A 24,741-nucleotide genomic window follows, 5' to 3' on the forward strand; every position below is an offset into this window, starting at 1 on the left:
GGAATAGACCTGACATACCCAGTAAGTAAAGTATACCAAACAAACCATTTACCACTTAGAACTAATGTTAATGTAGAACTGGAAAAATACTCTAAATATATTCTATCATGGTTTGGCCGAGTAGCAGTTTATAAAATGATGATGCTCCCAAAATATCTACATGTGCTACGTACAATCCCTATCCAAGAATCTTTTTTTGTCAAAACAAAAACACAATTTAACAAATTCATATGGCAGGGCAAACACCCTCGAATAGCATTTAAGACACTATCCAAAAACAAAAATACAGGAGGTCTAGGTCTCCCCAACCTAAAAGATTATCATTATGCAACTATAGTAGACCAGTCACAATTTTGGTGGAATTAATCCCCTGATAAAATCTGGAGCGATATTGAAAAAAGCTACCAAAAAAACATTCACTTTTAGAATAGAATTCTGACACATAAATGGAGGATTTAACCTCCTCCTTCCAAACTAACAAGAATACAGGCTACCGATGGAGCCTGGGTAAAGCTTAGTTTATTACAAACAGAAGGAGAGGAGATTCCCCCCAACAAATCAAAATCAACTTTTTGGAACTGACAATTCCAAATATGATCAACCACTTGGTACGTTAATGGAATTCATTCCTTTAATGAAATACTTACCAATGGAAAAATCTCTCCCTACAACATTCTTATGGAAAAAAAAATTTCTCCCCAAGGCTGATTTTTTCAAATACATAAGAATATGCAGATTTTTAAACACTATTCCCACCCCCCATCCAGTGGTAAACTCTAAAATGATATAAAAAATTCAAACACCATTGGGCAAAACAAAAACAAAACAAAAACTTCTCTGAACTTCCTTACATGATCAAATGGGAATCAGATCTCAATGCAGCCTTCTCAGAGGAGCAATGCACTAAGACTATTCAAGTAGCAAATAGGCATTGTCCAAAACTTGCATAAGATGGTATTTTACCCCCTCCTTAAACAAGGTATGCACCTCAACATCACCGCTATGTTGGAGAAGATGTGGAAGTAGAGGATCATTATTACATATATTATGGTTATGCCCATTAATTAAACCCCTATGGGAAGAAATATTTCAGAATCTATCAAATATATTCAACCACAACATAACACCTTCGCCAGCCACAGCAATTTCCAGTTGGTAACAGAACAATTATCACCCACACTTTAATATCTACCAAGCGTGTCATCACCAGACATTGGAAAGATATCTAATGTCCTAGGGTGAGTGAAATTATTAACCAAGTGAATACTAATTGTGTATACGAAAAACACATTTCTATACAGGAAAACTAATTTTAAAACAACATTTTAAATACAAAACAGCATGGGAAAAATGGATAAATAGCCCAAATTACCAAGGGTAATCATAGATATACCTTAGTCAATCTCAGGTCGTTGTTCGAACTGGTTAATTGTTTAAAAATGTTCTGGATTGTTCTTTATTCATGTACCTTGTACTAATTTTAGGCATGTTAAACGTACCAATCGATAGCATGTACCCAGATCTCTCCAGAGCAGATTCCAACAAATAACAAGAAAAGATGGACTTAATCCAAAACTACTATAACACGATCTGGAGATGATATGTATGTAAATAATATACCATATATACTCGAATATAAGCCGACCCGAGTATAAGCTGAGACCCCTAATTTCAACACAAAAAACTTGGAAAACCTATTGACTCGAGTATAAGCCGAGAGTGGGAAATGCATTGGTCACAGCCTCCCAGTATATAGCCAGCAAGACCTCTGTAGTGTATAGCCTGCCAGACCCTGTAGTGTATAGCCTGCCAGCCCCCTGTATTATACAGCCTGCCCAGCCCCTGTAGTATATAGCCTGCCCAGTCTGTCTCCGATGCTCTGGTGCTGCTTCTGGTCCTTCGGTCCTCTTCAGATTCCTCCGCTCCTCTTCGGGTCTTCGCGCTCGGCCAGCACACAGAATTAGGAGACGAGAAGAGGAGCGGAAAAACCCGAAGAGGATCCGAAGGACCAGCGGCGGCACCGGAGCATCAAATCAAGCATAGGACCTACAGGTGACGTTGGAAAGGAGAGTTTTGACTAATTTTTCTTGACTCGAGTATAAGCCGAGTTAGGGTTTTTGAGAACAAATTTTGTACTGAAAAACTAGGCTTATACTCGAGTATATATGGTAATATGCTTCTGTGTATATGTATATGTACAATTATAAAAATCAATAAAAAGGAAAAAAATGGAAGAGTAACTCTTCTATTTGAAGAAGTGGGAGCAGATAACACAGGATCACATGATCAGCTCAGCTCAAGTCCATGTGCATGCCAAAAAATCTAATCTTCTAGTAAAGGACAGCATCTTGCTACTCAGTAACAATGGCCCCCACCATTGTATTATAATATTTGTATATATTATTCATAAAACTAGGTTATTAATTTCTTTTTAAGGCTATATTCACCCATTCATCATGGTCTGTTCATAGCTTCCACTGCTCTTTGGTGGACCGAAATATGCTATTTTATTCTGCAGAATGGTTTCCATTTTTCTTCTAACAAGCCCATTACAGGTCATTGGGAACATCATATTCATCGGTGTTCATGTAATTACCTTTTCCTCATGCAGACTATGGTGGAGACCATAATGATGATAACCACAACTATAAAAGCAGCTAGGCCAGCAATTATTCCTAAAAACATCTTATTATCATCTTGTATTATAGGATCTTCAGGTCCCTGTTGATAAATACATAAAAAAAATATTTAATAAATAAAAAGTGTAGTGAAAAACAGCAACAATACATTTGCCATTTTTGTTGTGGTCACTGGCACTAATATTTCTATGGGATTACAATGGCATAGAAATGCAGTTCATAAGGCTGGGATTCCTAAGATCACTACTGTTAAAAGTTATCAGTGCTTTCACGTCATAAACTGGTGTAGAAGGACTGCAACTTCTTATGCAAAGCATGAAATGCAATGTAATATACTGCTACTGTATTGCGCTGCAGATTTTCCACATGGAAAGTCTCCCAGTAATATACAATAGCCCACAAATATCAAAAACAGTGCAAACATTGCCTTTGCCGCGAGCAAGGTGCGCCAGATTCATGAATTGTGGCCCCCGTTCTTCATGAATCTGGTGCCCTCTGCACTGGTCTGGGAAAGTGCATCAACATTTTTTGGTGCACCTTTAACATAGGTAGTGCGAATGCACAAGAACACCCCTTTATATGTAGAATTTTTTGTAGTGTCAAGTGTAGCAAGTAGTTTGCACATAAAAGAACGGGCAAATTCTGCAGAAAACTGCTGCAGGGACTTTAGTAAATGTGGGCCACTGTGTATAGATGCCCTAAGGCTACTGGATCTGGGTGCTATCCACCACACCATCTATAAACCCTCAAGTTACTCTCCTGGATGGTTCTGGGAACACTAGCATGTAAATGCTATTAATCCCTCAACTCGCATGACGTTGGTTACTGGTGATTGGGGAGGACTCACAGACTGAGCACTCTCCATAGCCTGTGAGCGTATGTTGCATATTGCAGCAAAAACCCACCGGTGCAGTGCTGGCACCGATCACAGTGTTTACCCTGCGATTGCTGCTGGCAAAGCTGCCGGCGCCCTTAAAATCCTGAAATATGTATGGCAGTAAATGGTAGGATCAATTAGAGAACCTAGGGTTAAAGTACCCTAGAAGGTCGGAAAAATAGTAAAAATAAATTTTAAAAAGGTACCGACCCGAGTATAACCAGAGACCCCTAATTTTCCCACCAAAACCTGGGAAAACCTATTGAGTCGAGTATAAGCCGAGGGTGGGAAATGCATTGATCACAGACCCCCCCAGTATATAGCCAGCAAGCCCCCAGTAGTGTATAGTTAGCAAGTCCTCAGTAGTATATAGCCAGAAAGTCCCAAGTAGTATATAGCCAGCCTGACCCCAGTAGTATACAGCCAGCCTGCCCACAGTAGTATGCAGCCAGCCCGGCTGGCCCCAGTAGTATACAGCCAGCTCAGCCTGCCCCCTGTAGTTTACAGCCAACCCAGCCTGCCCCCAGTAGTATACAGCCAGCCCAGCCTGCCCCCAGTAGTATACAGCCAGCACAGCCTGCCCCCAGCAGTATACAGCCAGCACAGCCTGCCTCCAGCAGTATACAGAGAGTCCAGCCTGCCCCCAGCAGTGTACAGCGAGCCCAGCCTGCCCCCAGCAGTATAGAGCGAGCCCAGCCTGCCCCCAGTAGTATACAGCCAGCCCAGCCTGCCCCCAGCAGTATACAGCCAACCCAGCCTGCCCCCAGCAGTATACAGCCAGCCCAGCCTGCCCCCAGCAGTATACAGCCAGCCAGCCTGCCCCCAGCAGTATACAGCCAGCCCAGCCTGCCCCCAGCAGTATACAGCACTAAAAAACAAAAATAAACTTACCATATATACTCTAGTATAAGCTAAGTTTTTCAGCACAAAAAAAGGTGCTGAAAGCCCAAACTCGGCTTATACTAGATTAAAAAAAAATAGGTTTTACCAGGTTTTTGTGGTAAAATTAGGGACCTCGGCTTATACTTGGGTCGGCTTTTACTCGAGTATATACTGTGCGCTGCTCCCTGGATGTCAGCGCGGCTCCTCTTCTGTGTTCCGCACCAGTCTTCTGTCTTCTATCTTCTTCTGTGTTCTGTCTTCCGTAATATCCTGCAGGGCGCGGCCATGTTTCTTCATGGCCGGCAGGCGCATAGTATGTGAAGAAACATGGCCGCGCCCTGCAGGATGCTACCGAAGACAGAAGAGCCGCGCTGATAGCGGGGGAGCAGCGCTGCACATCGGGGCCACCGGAGGGTGAAAGAAGCAAAAGAAAAAATATACTTAAATATTTGTTTGATACTCACAATGACATACAGACCAAGTCTTAAAAGAGCTCCTAAAACTTCACTGTTGCTCTGAATGATTCTAAAAAAATATTTTAAAGTTTTTATAACACATACAGAAAATATACAAAATAGTTCACAGAGTTTTTAAACACATACAGAAAAGGAAGGAAGTTAAAATTAAGTGGACTGATTCCCAAACACTTAGAGCCATTTCAATGTCCATCCAAAGTTCCTCCAGTGAGTTATGGGATACCCATTCTAGAAGACTCCTTTTCACTTCACTTTTACAGATTTTTTCTAAATAGCTTCCGATATTATCAGAACTTCTAATAAACATAACAAATCTATACCCACCTATGCGTAGCATGTTCATATGTTATCCTCTTTGACATGGAGGAGACTTATCAGAAGTGTCTAAGAGCAAAACTGGTCTAGTTGCTCAATGCAACCAATCAGAGCTAAGCTTTCATTTTATAAACTGTTTTGGGAGATCTGTGCATGTGACATAACGAGCAGTGCATCTGTGTGACAACATACAGCTCTGATTGCTCTCTGTGATATAACGGGCCGTGCACCTGTGTGACCATGGTCAGATTTCTATCCACAGGAGTAAACAATGAAAATGACAGCAAGCAGAGATCTAGAAAACTGTGAGGAATTGATCCAGAAATTATATAAGAAAACTGTACAGATTTTCATCATACAAACAAAATCCATAATTTGCTGAAAGTGGACAATACCTTTATGTACATGCTTTAGACTAGGTTTCAAGTGAGCCAAAGTGGTACTATAGTGTCACATGTGTAAATTGTTAAAGGGGCTGTCCACTTTCAACAAATATTTCATATAGATTGTATGAGGAAAAGTTATACACATTTGCAATATACTTTCTGTATCGATTCCTCATGGTTTTCTATATCTCTGCTTGTTGTCATTCTATAGAAATCTGCTTTATTTCTAGTGGATATAATCTGTCCATGTGATGTCACACAGGTGCACAAGCCATTATTATCTCACAACTACCATCACATCCCATGCACGGAGAAATATAGGACATTTCCTATATTTCGCTGTATAACAGTGCTGGCCCTGTGCTTCTCTATGGAGAGGAGAAGGGTGAGCAGCGCTCATCCCATCTCCACTTCAGCGCACTGATGTGTGCTCACCCAGTCTATGTCTGAATGAGGCCGGAGAGTAATTTATTTGATTTTATGCCCAAAGCTGGATGGTTACAGTAAGTCAGTTTATACCCAGTTTGTCCTATGATCTTGAATTGATGCATTGTGGGAGGTATTTATTATTGCCTTTCAAAGAGAATACTGTCAGAAAGTTTTTTTCGGCCCCCACTGCGCCTCTTGAGCCTTATTTACGAAGTGTAGATGCCACTATTTTGGTGGATTTCCAACACTCTCCTGACTTGTTCTTTTTTTTGGTCTAAAATTGTGGCACCGGGTGAATTTGTTACTTTTATGGCGCTTCTAGTTTTCCGGCTCCTTTTTTGGTACAGTTTTTGGCGCAAAATTAGAGCAGTTCAAAGCTGATGTAGGGAGTTCTACCATGTTTACAAGAACATGGCATTTTGTGATAAACATAAACAAATAATATAAACGTATAAGCTTATTGATAGAGGCAGTTCCGCTAAAGAAGATGTTCTTGTGGGTACTAACCTGTTCAGTTCTATAGGTGTTATGGCAGTGCCATTTGTGTATACACAGTAGACTGTCATGATACTCTGATCACCAGCGCTGTGAAAGAAGTGGAAATATTATATAGTACATTAAGAGTATATCAAGAAAATCCCCCAAATTTTTTTAAATCATTTACAGATGTGTCCATCTTTTACTTTGTTTTCTCTAGGAACAGAACTTCAGGCATTCTAGTAGGAAATGATGCAAGGAATTCCTTTATTTCCATGGGATAACAAAGACATACTGAACACATGTTTGGGACTCCTTGCATCATGATGTCTGGACACCTGTCCACGGTGTAGTGCTTGGTCCCTGAAATGTGGTCACCATGAGTTCAAGTACTACTTTAATACTGTGACTGCTTTCAAAAATCAATAGGTTGCGATTCACAACATACTTAGTATACAAAAATCTCCCCCCTACCAGTAGGGGGCAAGTTAAAAATCTTAAATGAGAACCCCCATTTTTTATTGCAGATTTGAATTCCCCAGGAAAAAATGACAATTTATTTATCAAGTTATTTTCATTGACAGATGGCGCTGTAATCAGCAATGGGTAAAAAAAAAAAAAAGTTCAAAAATGGGGATATATTTAGAAAAACACATCAGATCAAAAAACAAATAGAAAATATTTCTTTAAAATGTATCCAATGATAGTTGACCTTGTATTTTCACCCCCGGAGGGAGGGAAATCTATTTTTGTGAAAAACTACATTCAGTGTAACCCATGAACAACAACATGGACATAGTAGTTTTCTGTTCTCTTCAGGGTGCTGGGTAATGTGATTCACCGTGCCAATAAAATCCTGTTACCAGAATTTGACCACCCTGAGTAACAATGCCTGCTGATAAAGGGTTACAAGTCCTCCCAATATCACCTAAAATTAGCGGCCAGCGAGACACTGTACCTTAATTACAGTAGTTTTCTCATGTGCAAATTAGCTTTTCCGACTCATTTCTTCAGGCTTTGACTCTTCTCTCTCCTAGGTTGCCAATGCTATTTTGTTTTGGTCGTTTTGATATATAATATATATACGCAAACATAATAAATGTTATAAACAGGGAGACTATGGCAATGTTTTTTGTTGTGTAGCAGGGGATTTTTTGTTATTATATGAGTAAATGCAAATGTATTTTTATGAATATTGGTTAATAATTTTTTATGTATGTGTGTTTTTACTTTATATGAGGTCATAAAAGACCCCTGGGGGACATTTTCAATTTTTTTTACATTTTTTTTTACTTTTTTCATTTCTTTTTACAAGTTTTCCCCTGTAACTATAAGAGCCCCAGTTACAGAGGAAAATGAACACCTAATAAGACCCAGCAGCTGTGGCTAACCCCGTTAGACCCTGTGGTCACGTGACCGCAGAGTCTATAGAGCCGGGGGCAGTGCCCACTCTGCTTCTCTGTGCATCGCGGTCCATCAGCGCGCTACTGTGAGGAGCAAAGAAGGGAAAAGCGGTAATAAACTGCATCTACCTAGGGTCTCTGGGTGTCTCTGACACCTGGAGACCAGGTCCTGCTCCTGCGGCTAGTGAAGGAGCAGTAGAAAACTGCAGCGACAGAGACATATAAAGTCAGGGGACGGTCCCAGGTTAGATAAGTCTCCTCCCCTCTAAAAATGGGGATTTTTCTTGTTGCTTACAATGTTTTCAAATATCAAATGTTCTACATTAAGTGCTCAAATTTGGATAGCTATTAGAAAAATATTACATACGTCTATTTTCAGATTTTGGATCTGATGAATATTTATCGGGAAATATTTTTCAACATTTTCTCACACACCAAAATTTCACATTTTGAAACCAAATCCGCAATAAAAAACGTGGGTTTCCATTTAAGATTTTTAAGGGTGTGGGGAACGGAGATGAGTTTGGCATGGATAGACAGATTTTTGAGAAAAATAATATTGCTTTATACTCATACTCTAGTACAGTGGTGGCGAACCTATGGCACTGGTGCCAGAGGTGGCACTTGGAGCCCTTTCTGTGGGCACTCAGGCCATCACCAGAGAGGACTCCACGTATCTTCCTGCAGTCCCAGACAGCCCAGGACTTGCTGTGCACAGAGGTATTTTAAAGTGACAGTGCTACCTGGGACTACTGGAGGAGTGGGAAGGTGTGGATGGATCTGGATTATCATTGTAGCTCCTGCCCTGACAATTCTTCTTGTTTAGGGGATCCAGGAAGGAAGCTACAGTGATCATCCAAATTTCTTTTATTTTTTGCTTTATTGGTTTCCTCAGGTGCGATTATGAATATAAGATGTGACATCAAGGGGTATAAAACACAAATTAAATTTCTGTGTTGGGACTTTGCGATAAATAAGTGGGTCTTGGTTGTAGTTTGGGCACTCGGTCACTAAAAGGTTCGCCATCACTGCTCTAGTATATTACAGCCCCTAATAGAAGTAGGTCAATTCTATTAAATAAGAGATATGAAATAATTTAAATAGTTAAATCCTAGCAATGGCAACTGAATGTGTGACACTTATTTGAAGCAAATCTGTCACCAAGAATGTCATTTTTATCTAATGACAAGTCCCTATAGCCTATGCTATGCTGATTTTAAAAATGCAGTTGTCAGCATTCTGAATCATTTTAGTACTTTATAATAGTTTGCATTATTTATTAATTAGTTTACACTACCTGGCTCTCTGCTAGCAGCATGTGATCAGTCCCAGGGGAGGGGCAGCTGCAGCCTGTGTGTGTCCCTGTGTCAGTCTCCTCTCATCTGCACTATCCCCTCCCCTGCCTGCTCAATGCACATGACAGGAAGTGGGAAGGGGTGAGGGAGATGCATGAGTGCGGAAAAGAGGAGGCTGACACATGCACACACTGCTGCAGCTGTCTGCCCCCTCCCCCTTGGGACTCCTGTCAGAGAGCCAGATAATGTAAAATAAACTTGTATAAACTACTGAAATGTTTCTGAATGCTGGCAAAGGCATTTTGAAAATCAGCATTACATAGGCTATTAGAACCCGCCAGCAGTTAAAAATGTCAATCCTGACGACAAGTTTGCTTTATAAGTATAAGATCCATAAAAGGCTCACCTATTTTATACTTACCCTGTTGAAGTTTGGCATTCACTGCTGAAGCCACAGGTAACGTGACCTCCGGCGACTTTCCATGTTCTGCTGGTTTCTGGTGGATGGATGGGCCATTCTGTCATTACTGTCAGCACACCCTCCCTCTGTCATAACCACTCTCCTATTGGTGGATGAAGGGTAGTGCAAGTCCTGTGTCCTTCTGCCTGGGGGTCACGTGACCCACAGCTCCCAACAGCAAATGCCAAATGTTAACTGGGTAAATTTACTATGTGATCCTATTAGGGCCTTATAGGGCCTGTTTCATTTTAGTGGCCAACCCCTTTAAAGTAAGATTTCCTGAAATGCATCGACATAATGAAAAAACAGACAACCCAACATACTTGGCTTCCCAAAAACAGTTATTTAAAAAAAGAACTGAAAAATATATGTATTGTATAGTAATATATCTTGTCTGGTACAACTTCTTCTTGAACAGATGGTGGTAAAGTTGTTATTTTTCTGAAACTTTGTAACATTTTTATTGAGTTTGCAATTTGTAACCTATTACTGAATCCTGTGTACTCTGTACTGCCAACTGTTCCTTTCAAATGTAGAGAACAATATGGTCCATTTTATATGTAATTAAATCTAGACGATACCTGATAATGTCTGCACTAGTCTACAAATATCATATTTTGTGTTTTACTCAAGTTTTTATCCGGAAACCAAAAATACAATACATAAAGTGCAGATAGTTCATTTTTGTGTTGAGTAAATGAATCATTGTATCCCTGGTCTGTTAGCTTACCGAATGACTCTTTTCGAAGCTCCCGCTGATTCAATCCCAGCCACAAATACCGTAGATCCAGTTGCTATTGAAAGTTGGCTGTCATATAAAAAACAAAAATACAGTCACAAAACAGTATGATTGTGTTTTTTGCATTTTAACACACTTGAAAATAGAAGCAATGACCAACAGAATCATTAATGTCGGCTACTGCAAAGCAATGGTTAATGTAAAGTCCTTGCCACAAATTTATAGGACTTTTAACCTTTTGGCCCTTCTATAACTTTTTTATTTCTCCATAAAGAGCCGTGTTGTTTTTTGCGTAACAAATTGCTCTTCATAGTGAAGTTATTTAGTATTCCATGTCATGTAATCAGTGAATAACTTATTTAAAATGTAACTTTTAATTAATTAATTAATTATGGGATAGGAATGTGCAATATATCATACAATAAGGAAATGGTGACTCCAAAAGCAGCAAGATAAATGCCAACCATCAAGAACTCAATAATTTGCTCCTTAAAAGTGACTAACTGTTATTCTTCCTTAGCCTCAATATACATGTGGGAATATATGTCATGGGCCACATACCTGTCCATATTTGATGTAGATGACTACTGAGTATACCTCAGACATATGGGTTCTTCAGTTATGGACATAAGGTATTGACCTTGGTTAAAACCATTAAAAGGCGAAAAAGGAGAAACCCAAAGGATAGTTAGGAGTAAGTATAAGCAGCCAAAATGTGAATAGTTTGTCTAAACAGAGGAGGCAAACTGGCGGGAGGCAAAAAGCAAGAAGTGTAGATAAATCTTTGGCCAAAGATACTTTAATAAATCTGCTGGGCAATGGAGCTCAATGGACCTTTATGGTTGTAGGAGACCACTTAAAATCTTTTAAAGGAAACCTACCATGAGGAATCTACCATCAGAAGTAGATGTGATGGTAGATTCCTCCTGCCTCTGGCCTAATCTGTCATTTAAGAATCCTGGAACCAAACCTAACTTGTTAAAAACTTTATTTTAGTGATATGCAAATTACCTGCAGACACTACTGAGGCGTGTACTAGCCTAGCCAGGCGCAGGAAGCTAAGGCTACTCCACGTCCCAGTAGTCTCTGCAGTAAATTTACATATTACTAACATAAAGAGACAGGCAGATGGAATCTACTATCACATATAATTCTGATGGTAGATTCCTCATGGTAGGTTTCCTTTAAATGGGTTATCCTACAGAAACAAATTATCATGTATCCACACTCCACAGGCAATAAGTATCTAATTGCTTGGTGTGTCTCTGCTGTAAGTACCACCAGTTATAGGAAAGGGCTATTCATTTTCCCTCATTTTAATGAAGCAAACATTGCACATGCACTCCATTTAAAGGAAATCTGCCATAGAAATCTAGCATAATAAACCAGGGACACTTACTCATAGATACAGGAGTTGTCACTTGTACCAAAGGCCTTCTTCCTTCTAAAAACAACTTGTAAAATTATGCTAATGAGTTTGAAGGGCTCTGGGGGGCATTAATAGAGTCACTTCCATGCTGTAGCTTCACAAGCCTTTACACTGTGCAAAAGTACTTTCTTCAGAGTAACAGCCTGTGAAGTCAGAGCCCATAGGGGCTAGTAATGACACCTAGAGCCCTTCTGGCTCATGAACATAATAAAAAAAGTTGATTTTAGACGGAAGGAGTCCTGGGATAACAAATATATGCATATATTAAATCTGCAGTGTGTCCCTTTATGGTGCAAACTTTAGTGTAGGAGGAGGGGGGTCACTAGGGAATTCCAATGTAAAAAATTACTTGGAGATTCCACAGCAGTTTTACAACAATCTTCCATTTTAGACATGTTTTTTGATGAAACTGTAAACATTTTTTCCACAGCCCTTGATAAATGTGATGTTTTCGATTTTTTAGGACAAATTATGGTAGGATGATAAATATGCCCCATTGTATGAAATTTGAAAAACTGTTACATGTCAGTGAGGTTGTTTTTATGGCAATAACATAGATTAAACAATCTCTCTGGAATGACACACATATTTGTACTGACAGGATCAACTCCAGGTTTCAGTAGGCCCCAGGGCGACAGAGTCTCAGTAGGCCCCTTTGCAGTGAACTCACAAGTCAGCATTTATATAAAGCCCCCCTCACTCCTATGGACTAATCAGATAAAGCCCACCCTCACCCCCATGCATTACTTATGCCCAGCCTTATGTGGGCCCTCCCAGCAGCTCTTGGCCCAGGAACTTGCCCAGGTATGCCCTGTGCTGGCGCTGTCCTTGTGTATTGATATATCCATTAAACATAGAACACTATTCATGCCACATGATGAATGGAACAACATTTGAGAAGTATAGTAAAGTTTTAGGGCTATTGAAAATTCAAAATCTAAGTTTGAACCAACACGGGGGCTTCTCTAGTTCTGCTCCATTATAAGGACAGTAATAAAAGAAACCCCTGGTAATGTGCTATGACGGACACCAATGAAGCCCAAAAGATCTAAACCATTTGTTCATTTTATTACAAGGACAAATTGTTACATCATCAATGATCTTCAACCTTTATAAAAAATGTTCTGCTGAAATTCTTACCTTATGATCGCTGGTGAGTTATCAGTCAGTTCATCTACAGACTTTGAGAATCGCAGTACCACTCTATATGATTCATCTATTGTAAAGATCTAAAAGTGTTGAAGGGGAAAGTGAGAGCTAATGTTATCATTTTACAAATATACATACACACATGCACACACTAATCTCTAAAAGAAATTTAAAAGAACAAATAATCCCTTTTGTGTTTATGCATTTTCGTTTTTTTCAATTGCTGCTTTCCAACAGTTATAACTTTTTTACTCCTTTTTGGTGTGGTAAGTTGTACTTAATAGTGGTTCCAGTTAGTATCCTGTACAATGCATTGGAAGATTGGAAAAATTATTCAGAATGCAGTGAACCATTTTTATGAGGGTTTTAATTTAACTGTACTCATAGTAAAAAAAAAAAACCTTTACCTTTAAATGTTTTAAAGGTAAAAACTTGAAATTAAATTATTTCCATCGCCATTCATGATCAAGACGTCCTTCTATTTGAAGAGCCAATTTTGCAAAGTGCAGGGTAATTTTAATCAATACTATTTAGGGTAATTGATGACCTTCTTGATAATTTTTTATTTCATAACAAGAATACGGTAATTATGAAACATTAACATTTTTCTTTACACCATTCACTCTATAAGATTCTTTTAAATGAGGGAACACCTAAAGTTTTTATTATACTTTTGATAAAATTCAAGCCAGGAAGCCATCAGTAGGTTTATCGAAGCCATAACAATGGAATAGCTCCCGTAATTCCCACCTAAAGAATGTATGCAAGAATCAGGAATCAGTCAATCTGTCCAGTTGGGAAGCATAAGTGAGTGTAGTACACCTACTTTGGTGCACATTAAAGATACAACAGATGTGCTGGACAGGTCATGTGATCTGCACAGCCATATATGGGCAGTCTGTTTTAATTAATTGATTACTTGATTACTGATTGTTCACCTGAGTCTCTGGGTCACTACATATTGATTGTGTTTGCTGGGGACTAACAGGAAACATTTTTAGCAGGAAGCCATTGTTTTTTGTATCCCATCTATCCACTTGATTAAAACCATTGCTAATCCAAACTGCCACAAATAAAAGGAAAATAAAGAATTGAAATAAAATTAAAAATCCCATGGAAAATGTATAGAATCTGCACATTTGTAGAGCAAATGTTCTTCAATGAGTCTTACCGTTAAAGAGCGACTAGCAGAAAGTGAAGGTTGTCCTCCATCTTTAACAATAACTGTGACTTCGTACTGCCCCTTGAATGTCCTATCCAAATTATTTGCTACTCTGTTAGTTACAAGAGTAAAGAATGAGTTCAAAACAACTAAATGCAACTGATTAAAGTGATCTATTTGACATCTAATTGAACAGAACAGACCTGATAGAACCTGTGTATATGCCATCTTCAGTAGTAGTGGTAATGCTGAAGATATTTCCAAGTTGCTGAGTTTCGCCATTGGAGAAAATAAATTCCACTTTGTTAATTGAGAAGCTTAATGCAGCATTTTCTCCACTATCTTTATCTTCTGCCTGGATTAAAAAGGGATTGTAAATGGAGCTAATGTATAATGCTATAACAGTCTTGATAAATGAAAGTCCAGCTCGGTTGTCATAGAATCTTTACATATTTTAAGTTTGGATTCCCACATTGAAAATCTGCACCCAAACAACAGGGATGGGATTTCACAGGAATGGGAAATTAAAATAAAACGCAGTTTCAGAACATTGGGGCACAATTACTAAAAAAAAATGTGCAAATTGTCTGTGTAGTATGCAGCAGGTTCACAAATTGTGGCGCAGGTTCTTCATGAATCTGGCACTCCCTGCACTTCCCCCACAGAGTGCACCAACTTTGTTTTGGTGCACTTTTAACATTATGGACACAATTTTGTCAGACTTTGCATGTTAAATGTGGCGCACAGTCCGATGGTCCTGTTCACCGGAACGCCCATTTCAGTGACGATATGCAGCTGCAACACAAAATGGTGGGGTGCGACAAATGAACATGCAAAGTGAAGCGCAAGGGGCTTAGTAAATGTGCACCAATATGTGACAGCAAGACTAAAGAGTAATTAAAATGAAAATTCTACATTCCTGGTGCATAATCTTTCAGGCCCTGTCAAGATCCTTACAATTCCATTTCAGTTACAGACAAGTAGAAATAGTACTAGAATGTAGTGATGAGCGGACCTGAACCGTAATGTTTGTGTTCTTATCAAGTATTGCGGGTTCGGGTCTGCCGAACTTGAACTCAGATTTCAGTTAGAAGTCCATGTTCGGTTCACTGCCCACCAGTAACACCATTGATTGGTGCTGGCACTGATCACAAGTGTGCTCCTTAACATGCCGTGAACAAAGCTCCCATTTAGAAAGCAATGTCTCTCCCCATGATGTCAGGAGGCAGCTTTGCCCGTGACTTGTAAAAGATAATACCTGCAACCAATGCCAGCACCGATTACAGGTGTTAGTGATGAGTTAGTTGACCCATTTAAAACGTTAAAACCCGCAATTGATGCAAGCACAGATCCTGGTTGGTCGGATTTGGTCCGGTTTCGCCCGCACCTGACGGACATAAAAATTGATGGGTCCACTTGTCACTACTAGAATGGTCTGTGAACCTATCTGCAATGTTTACATCAGCAGGAAATTCAGTTCCTTATTTGTAGCATAAATAAAAGGAATATATTTTTCAAGATAACACAACTCTATGTGAACATCGCCTATGGCAGCATTAGTGCCATCACAGCTAAAGTTATTCTTTTCATTTTTTACATCATATTTGTAATCATATTAAAATCTAACAAGAAACATTAAATTAAAAGTTAAAAATATTTGTAAATCACCTTCACAGAAGCCACTTCCGTAGTAATAAAAGCTGTTTCAGGTACGACCACTGTAGAAACATAAGGCAGATAGTAACCATGCTTTAAAATAATACGTTTTGATGTCTAGTACCCAATTTTGTGTAATTGCTGGAACCACTGCTTATCAACCCTTAATATTAACAGAAATGTACAGTTAAAAAACAAACAATTAGCTTAAAGGGGTATTCCCATTTTGGCACAGTAATGTTAATGTTTGCATGAAAAGTTATACAGTTTTCCAATATACTTTCTATCAATTCCTCACAGTTTTCTGGATCTCTGCTTGCTGTCATTCTATAGGAAGCTTCATTGGGGCAGATTTATTAATCTGTCCACAACAGAATCATGTTGAAGTTTGCAATAAAAAAAAACTGTCTGCAACACATTTATAAAAAGTTTTAGAGAGTTTTTTGGCTCTCCTACGACTAGCTTGACACAAGGGGCGTGACCTAAGAAAAGGGGCATGGCCTTGTGCCAAAAAGCTCCATGCTCCAGAAATACTGCTAACCCGACAGAATTTGTGCCCTAACTTTCTGGGGTAAAGTAAGCCAAATAATAGTACGACTAGACAGTCTTATACTGCACCAGATTTACCATCCAGCATTAGACAACTCTTATAAATCTGGTGCAAAATAAGACTGTCTAATCTAACTTTGCACTGTCTAACCTTTGGACACTTTTTATAAATCTGCCCAATTGTTTACTTCCAGTGGATAGAAATCTGACCATGGTCACACAGGTGCACGGCTCGTTAGTAGCATAAAGAGTAATCAGAGCTGTGTGATATAACAAGCCGTGCATCTGTGTGACCATGGTCAGAGTTCCATCCACTGGAAGTAAACATCGAAGCGTTGTATGGAATGAAAGCAAGCAGAGATCTAAAAAACTGTAAGGAATTGATACAGAAAGTATATTGGAAAATTGTATAACTTTTCATTATTCAAACAATAACATTCATTAGCTGAAATGGGAATAGCCTTTTAATCCAAACATAGTATAGCTAAAGTTACCAGTGAGATGATATCCTGTTCTATTAATCTGCATGGCCCATGCTACCATTTATAGGTCTTAAAACGGTTATATACATGTTATTTGTGTAAATATTTTATAAATATATTTTTAAAAATGTTAAACCTAAAGATGCATAAAAAGCCAATAAAAGCCCTAATTCTGATAGTATAGGGCTTGTGTTTAGTACTCAACAGTCTACATTCTTACTACTTTCAAGCTGCTGACCCATAAGAAATTAAGATTACGTACCAAATGCATCCTTGAGGTCTAAAAATTCAGGAGCATTGTCATTCACATCTCCTATCACCACTTTCTGACTCACTAGAAAAGAAAAAAGAACATACATTTTTTTTCAAGTTGTTCCTATTATTCATCAAAAATCCTCCACCAAAGTAGATTCACCATAGAATGGTATGTTTAGCTTTGAAGAGGACTTGTCACCCATATAAAATGCACTAGGAGCTGCTTTCTAAAGATGTAGCAGTGTTACACTGCTAACTTTATTGGAAACCTCTGATAACTCTAGCAAACACTGCCGCGCACTACAATAGAAACACTGGACCGCACTGTAAGAGGTCTGGCGTACTCATGAGGGGGACAGTCCGAGGTGGTTACTGCCGCAGAAGCAGCGCCTCGGACCCCTCATGAATACGCCCTACAGCTTACAGCGTGGTCCACATTGATCAGCATTTGTTTCAGCATTTATCACTGCCATAGGGAACTCCTAGGACTTGTAAAGCACAGATTCGTCATCATGGCGGATCCAGCTGCTTGTAAGGGACTTTGCCTCAAAACACTTTTTTCAAGTGGTTGATATCCTTTAAATAATTGAAATTACCATTCTGGCTGTATCTGTTTCCAATAAGTGTTAGCTTGTCCTCCACACGTAAAAGCATCACCATATGATCACACACTTCATAATCCACGTCTTCAGTATGATTTACAAATAGCTGTCCATTGGGTGCAAGCCATAGCCAGTCGTAGCAAATACTGCCCACATCCTTTTCATTTTTAAAGCAGCTCATGGAAAGTTGCTGAAACTCCAGATCATGTATGGTATCAGGATCAGTTGCATTTAATGTTGCAATATTTTGTGGTTCACCTGTTTGGTTTTCAAAAATGAAGATATCTTTCAAAGAAGAAGGGTCTATGAATGGTGGCTCATCATTGAGATCAAGCACCTGCACAATGACAGTAGCATTTGCGGTGTTAGTGCTGTCTACCCCATTATCTTCAGCTTCTATTATCAAGGTATAATTTGTCTGTTGTTCATAATCCAGCTGTAAATATGGGTCACTTAAAGTCAAAATCCCAATGTATTGTCCCAATGCTTCCCTTTGTCCACGTATGATAAAGTTTCCAGATCCACCTTGGGAAATACTGAAACTGATCCGATTGTTTAATTCAGTCTGATCTTTATCACGGGCTTTCACATTTCCAATATTAGCGCCTGAAAGAAGACAGATAAGGAAACATTAATGCAGAAACATTTCATTTTAAAATTAAGACTCAAATACAAAAACAAAGTTTCTTAGGGTCTCAAATGAATTCCTTAAATTCACACGTCTACAAACTAATGTTGCCCCTTGCCACCAAATATTATGATGGCATATCTTTAGTCCCCCGTATAAATAATAGGCTAAGACGCTGAAAACATACATATCATCAACCCTATGGTATTGTATATACAACATAGTAGAAATATGTTACAAATATGCTATTACAATGTATACTCATATATGGCATGTTGCCTCCATATCCTATGATGTCTTTCTTGTTCTATTGCTACCTTCCCTATAGCATATACTATAGCCCTATTTCTACATTCCACTCTGTATCCATTAACGATGCTACTACTAACTATACTAGCGCTTTACAGCCCAATACTATTAATTATACCAGCGCTTTACAATAGACACTATTAATTAAGCCATAACCTTTCAGTATATACTATTAATTATTTCAGCGCTTTACAATGAATTCTACATGCGGTCCATTCCTTCTGATGCATCAGCCACTCCCCCTCCATTTTTTCTCCAATCAGCACCAACCAGCGTATGCGTTCCACCTCGTGAGTACGAGTGAAACGCAAGCTATGACGCACTTCCGGTCTAGACCAGAAGTGACACATCTGGGCGCAGGAGCGCTCAATTCCTATTTAAACCTCCACAGCGCTTACCACTACAGCGCTTCTACTCTACCAAGCGGACTCCCGCTATCCTCCTGAGCGCCACCTGCCTGCACAGCAGCTCCTTATGTCTTGTATACTTGCAAACTGGTAAGCACTATTTTATGTTTCCCTCTCTACAGGTACCATCTACTGCTCAACCTACTATGCCAAGCTTCACTACCACTGAACTTAATACTACCTTCCATAATATCTCTGCTCATCAATGATTATGTAAATTGATACATTGTAATATTAGCAATATTAGCAGACTTACCCTGAGACTATATTGCATGTACCTTCAGTTTGTACCTTTAGGCCCGTTCCCCACTTGCGAGTGTGATGCGATGAACTCGCATCACACTCGCAACGCAAGCTGCCGGGAACGCACGGCCTGAACGCTGCACCGCGGGAGTGAACTCAGCATGTCAGTTCACTCCCGCGGTGCAGCGTTCGGGCCGTGCGTTCCCGACAGCTTGCGTTGCGAGTGTGATGCGAGTTCATCGCATCACACTCGCAAGTGGGGAAGGGGCCTTAGACTATCACACCAACTTGTTATTGTGTAAATATGCCTGTATATATCTCTCTCACTGTTTGTCACCTTCCTCCTTATTGTGTACAAATGTTTATACTTATTTTTACCTCAACACTTGCAGTGTCTGAAGAAGGTCAGTGATTGACCGAAACGTCACATGAATGTAACTGTTTGCAAAATAAGCTAAAAACTCAATTAATAATCAGTGTGACTGGATTCCATACTGTAATAACCATATAAAGCGACGCAGGTCAGAATCCAAAAAATGGGACTGAGCCTTAAGCTTAGGCTGCGTCCCTAAGAGGTTAAAGGGAAAATGTCGCCAGGTTTTACCCCACTTTTTAGATTTTCCTCTAGAAATCTCACCACTTTACCTATTTAAAAAATTTCGCCCCCAAAGTAAGGCAAATATGATTCTTCTCATCCCATTTTCATATTAGCTGAGTCGAGTTTATTGGTTGCAGGGGTAGTGTCACTTCAGAAGCCCCTATCTTTGGTTCTACAGTAAAAGCAAACATGCTTTTGTGTCTGTAACTAACAAAGCCATAAGCCTGTTGTGATCTGAAAGATGAGAATCTTAGTGGTTGCACTACCCTGCAACCACTAAACTTGACTCATCTCATGTGAAAATGGTAAAAAGAGAGTCATATTTGGCTGACTGTGGTGTAGATTTTTTTTTATAGGTAAATGGGTGAGATTTCACCTAAAAGAGGGAATTCTAGAAAGGTAATTTTATTCCTCGTAGGTAAGACGGATAATTCTGGTGACAGGTCCTCTTTGAGGGAAATATTTCAATGATAAAACCATGATGGAATTTGTTGTGTGTTTGTTGTGTGTTCAGTCCTATAAAATATCGCTAATCACATTTTCATCTCTAATTAACAAGACATTTGATTGTTATAAAAATTGTTCTTCACAGACATGTTAAAATACAGATTGTAATATAATATAATGTAATATAATATGTAATATTAAATTAATTGTAATGTACAAGGTTTACACATTTTTACTACCTGGCGTACTCTCATTTACAAAAAAAGTGTACTCCGCTTTGTTGAAAATTGGTCCATTGTCATTTAAATCCTGAAAAATAATGAAATTACTTGTAAGCAGTTGTTAAAATGTATAAGCTACAACAGTGATGGAGAACCTTTTAGAGATCGAGTGCCCAAAATGAGACCCAAAACACACCAGCTTTTCCCAAAGTGCCAACACGGCAATTTAGGCAGTAACAAACTTATTGCTACCAGAATCTTTGAGCTCCAATCTGACCCTGTCCACACCTTTTCACTATTCGGACAGGACCAAGCAGCATAGGATGGGTCACTTTAAAATAGCAGGGCACTACTTGGACTGCCTCAGACTGCGGGAAGATGCCATGTCTGGCAAACTCTGTGCCTGGGAGACCGCCCGTGTGCCCACAGAGAGGTCTCCGAGTGCCATCTCTGGCACCAGTGCCATAGGTTCGCCACCACTGAGCTACAACATAGTAGACATACAGGGGCAGATTTATCAAGCTGTCTGAAAGTCAGAATAATCCTAGTTGCCCCTGGCAACCAATCACAGCACAAATAGGAATATTCTGACATTCAGACAGCTTGCATTGTTGTTTGTGCAATGTACAATGAACAGGCATCTGTAGACATATATACTCAAAGATTATTCGATACAAGCCCCAGGCAACTTTCATTGCAATGCCATTGCTCATGGTATGGATCAAAGTTATCAATTCTAGCCATCATGATACAAGACATGGAACAACTGATATGTTGGGATGACATAGCAGCATGCATATATGAATGTGAGTTCTTTAATATTAACAAGAATCTGTGTTGTGAAGCTGCTGTGCCCCCCACCCATCATTACCTCCACATTGATAGTCACATTAACATAACTTGATAAAGAAGGAATTCCGAGGTCATACAATTTCACTGTCAGTATAATGCGTCCAATTTCTGATACATCAATGGCTTCTCGATCCAAAGGACCAAGGCTTGTGATAAGCCCTGTGGTGACATTAATGGTGAAATTGCCACTAAATTCACTGGGTTCGATCTCATACTCAATCATGCTGTTATTATTTCCAGGTTCATCATTATCAGTCGCCTGTAAGGATCACAATTTTTTGTTATGTACAGATAAAAGGGTTTATAAATGACAAATTGTTTTAAAAACTCTTCATCTAGATTGTTACCTCAAGCTGGATGCTGACATCATCAATGTTCTCTTTTACAAAAATATTATATACTCCTATTGCAACTGGAGTACAGTCATTAATATCTAATAGCTCAATTTCAAGAAGAGTGGTCCCAGTGGCATTCATCCCGTCCTGTGCTCTTAGGGTGGCATAATAGAACGGAGTGCGTTCTCGATCTAGAAGATCCCCATTCACCACTGTGATTGTCCCACTGATTGAATTTACCTGAAATAGGTTCAGTCTGAAAGAAAATACATCAAGTCAAACTTTAGCAAGTAGAAATTACAAAGTATGATGTCTGATGTCACTTTTGTGTCTCTTAGCTAGGAGAGCCAGGACCTAAAAAGATTGTAAGAGAAAGAGGTCCAGTAGACACAGGTTGTGTGCACTGTAGGATTGACTTGGGAGTTTATGCCCCTATGACTATGACATCACGCAGCTGAGACACCGCCGCATCATAGTGATGCACCCAGGCAGGAAGACGGAGAAGACGGAGCCCGAGAAGAAGATGGAGTCGCAGGGTGAGAAGAAGAAGCCGGAACGTGAATATAGCTTTTTTTATTTTATTTTTTTAAGAAAGCCTGGCTGTGGACATAACAGTATTGATGGAGAGAGTATCTGAGGAGAACATTTCATTAAAGGGGGCATCTGGAGTGGACATTTGATTAAAGGGGGACCCTGCCGGTGGACATTTCAGTAAAGGCAGGCTCTGCTGTGGACATTTCAGTAAAGGGGGCTCTCCTGAAGGACATTTCATTAATGAGTAGCAGATGCATTTTTTACCCTAGGGGTTGTCCTCCAGTCAATAACTTTTCCCTCTTTTTTGGGGGGGGGGGGGTGGGATTTAGGTATGTATTTAGGTAAGTATGTAGAGTATGATGGGGAGTTAAGCTGGAGGATGCACAGAGGCTGGCCAGCCAGGGATAGCATCTCTGACACTCTCTGGAAGGTCTGGTCTGAATGGCAGTCGGGAATGTTCGGCTTTTCTGAATAGATGGATTATAGGCGCATAATTGCAGTTCATCATTAAATGACTTTTATAAACAGTACAAGATTAAGGATATAGAGTAGTACTTAAGTCCTAACACATGTTGGTTTGGATGCTGGTGGAGGGCCCTAGTTGTGTGAACAGCCAAGGCACATGGCACACTTAATCCACCACTGCATCAGTAATTTGGTGATAGATGTCCTTTAAGGCATCTGTTGTTATGAAAAGATGCCATAACACACAAATGTGCACAAAAACTATGCCTGAATCCATGGCTTGCCAGCATCTTACTTGGAATTTTGAATGATCTGCTTCTATATATTTAGCAATTTATTAAGATTCGAAAAACTTGCGAACCAACAAACAAAGCTGGTCACAGCACTTGTCAACTATAATCTGCACCAGTACGCTGACTATAGGCAATAGTAAATTCTGTGGTCTACGGCGTCCAGTGACTTTTTCATGTCCTTGTATTCCAGAAAACTGGCGTACAAGACATGATAAATGCCCCACAATATTTCTACAATTATGTAGCTTTCATTTGTTACAAATGAGAGTAAATGTGTATTAAAGAGGTAGAAAGAAATCCACAAGACAATGGACATGTTGCCACTGTCAAATTCACAAAGCAAAATATAGGTAACACGAATGGGGTTTGAGAAACTGAAATTGGTATAGAGCAGATGGAGTCAATCACTAGGTATATTCCTAATCACTGGATTCCTAAACCCAGAATTACCACTTTACATTAATCTACTCAGCTTCTCCTGTTCTGTTACATTCTATCCACAAACAGATGTTCATGTACCACACAACAGTGTATTTTATGCAAATTTTTTTTTCATTGAAACCGTGAATATATAACAAAAGGAGAACCAAACAAAACAATGGGTTTCGCTGAAAACAAAGCAAATATAGCAAAAAATAAAGATTATCTGCATGTGAAACAGTGTAATTACATTGTAGAGAAAGGAACAAGAAAAAGCCCTGGCAACCAATCATTGTCTGATCTAATAAAAATTATATCAGAACACACACAAAGAAGGAGAAATGAATAAGAGAAAGAAAGAAGAAAGGGAGCAAAAGGGCAGAAGAGAGAGAGAGAGAGAGGAGGGAAGGGAGAGGGAATCCTGCACTAGTTAGGCCTGGTGAGGTGATTCATCTTAGAGGGTAAGCAAAGAAACCATACTGTGGATGACAGGTTCTTTTTAACCCATTTGTGACCAATCAATACAAATGAACTGGACGATTAAGTCATTGGTACCTGAATGTTCAGGTCAATCTTTGTAGTTCTGTTCTGCTCTTTAAACTGTGCCATATCTTTATTTTTGTAACCAATATCTTTAGGAAAAACATCTTCACATATCATAATCATTTTTACTTTGTTTTTTTGATGACTTTAACGTGATAGAATAATTTTATTAACAACATGTTTTCATTTATAGAATTAGTAGTCAAATAACTAATATTTGAAAAAATATGTTTTTTGTCATTTTTTATTAGAATTAAAGGTTTTATTAAAAGGTAAAATTGGATAAACCTCTACTAAAATATGTCATAAATAAGTAAAAATAAATAAATAAGCATCAGTTCTCTTCCTAATGTTTAGAGATATTTACAGAGGGTGCATGTAGTTCTTCAAATCTGTTGTTCTAATCCATGGCACCTAGTAACTCAGTGGCGCAAGGTCTTTTTTGTCACGCAACTTTAGTGTGTGTTTCCAGTGTGATTTTATATTGTGGCATATGGCCTTAAATGGGTTTTCCCACAAAGACTAGTTAGGCTCAATCCATAGGATAGGGCCTAACTTGCTGATCAGTGGGAGTCTCAGTGCTGAGATCCCCACAGATCACGAAAACGGGGGGTCTGACCGACCTGATGGAAATTGCTGAGCTCCATAGAGATTAATGGAGCACAACGGTCATGCGCGGCTGTCTGCTTCATTAGTTTGAGGAGAGGCATGGGGTCGGTCGGACCTCTCGTTTTCACGAACTGTGGGGGTCTCAGCACTGAGACCCCCACTGATCAGCAAATTA

At 39.3% G+C, this 24,741-nt stretch overlaps 1 protein-coding gene across 4 annotated transcripts in view; it reads right to left on the bottom strand.

The window, feature by feature from the left end:
• The window catches only part of CDHR2 (cadherin related family member 2), a 104,533-nt gene that overhangs the window by 17,213 nt on the left and 62,579 nt on the right, over positions 1–24,741 (bottom strand). For all 4 annotated transcript variants that reach the window (XM_072146252.1, XM_072146251.1, XM_072146253.1 and 1 more), the window contains 13 exons: positions 21,715–21,958; positions 21,387–21,626; positions 20,534–20,603; positions 17,657–18,268; positions 17,068–17,139; positions 15,787–15,836; positions 14,322–14,473; positions 14,128–14,230; positions 12,948–13,036; positions 10,370–10,447; positions 6,512–6,589; positions 4,863–4,923; positions 2,597–2,721 (listed from right to left, as the gene is read on the bottom strand). In XM_072146252.1, the coding sequence (XP_072002353.1) occupies positions 2,597–2,721; positions 4,863–4,923; positions 6,512–6,589; positions 10,370–10,447; positions 12,948–13,036; positions 14,128–14,230; positions 14,322–14,473; positions 15,787–15,836; positions 17,068–17,139; positions 17,657–18,268; positions 20,534–20,603; positions 21,387–21,626; positions 21,715–21,958 (1,974 nt within the window). The remainder of the gene's footprint in view (positions 1–2,596; positions 2,722–4,862; positions 4,924–6,511; positions 6,590–10,369; positions 10,448–12,947; positions 13,037–14,127; positions 14,231–14,321; positions 14,474–15,786; positions 15,837–17,067; positions 17,140–17,656; positions 18,269–20,533; positions 20,604–21,386; positions 21,627–21,714; positions 21,959–24,741) is intronic.

The sequence above is a fragment of the Engystomops pustulosus genome, chromosome 4, assembly GCF_040894005.1.
Source record: "Engystomops pustulosus chromosome 4, aEngPut4.maternal, whole genome shotgun sequence".
NCBI classification, from domain to species: domain Eukaryota; kingdom Metazoa; phylum Chordata; class Amphibia; order Anura; family Leptodactylidae; genus Engystomops; species Engystomops pustulosus.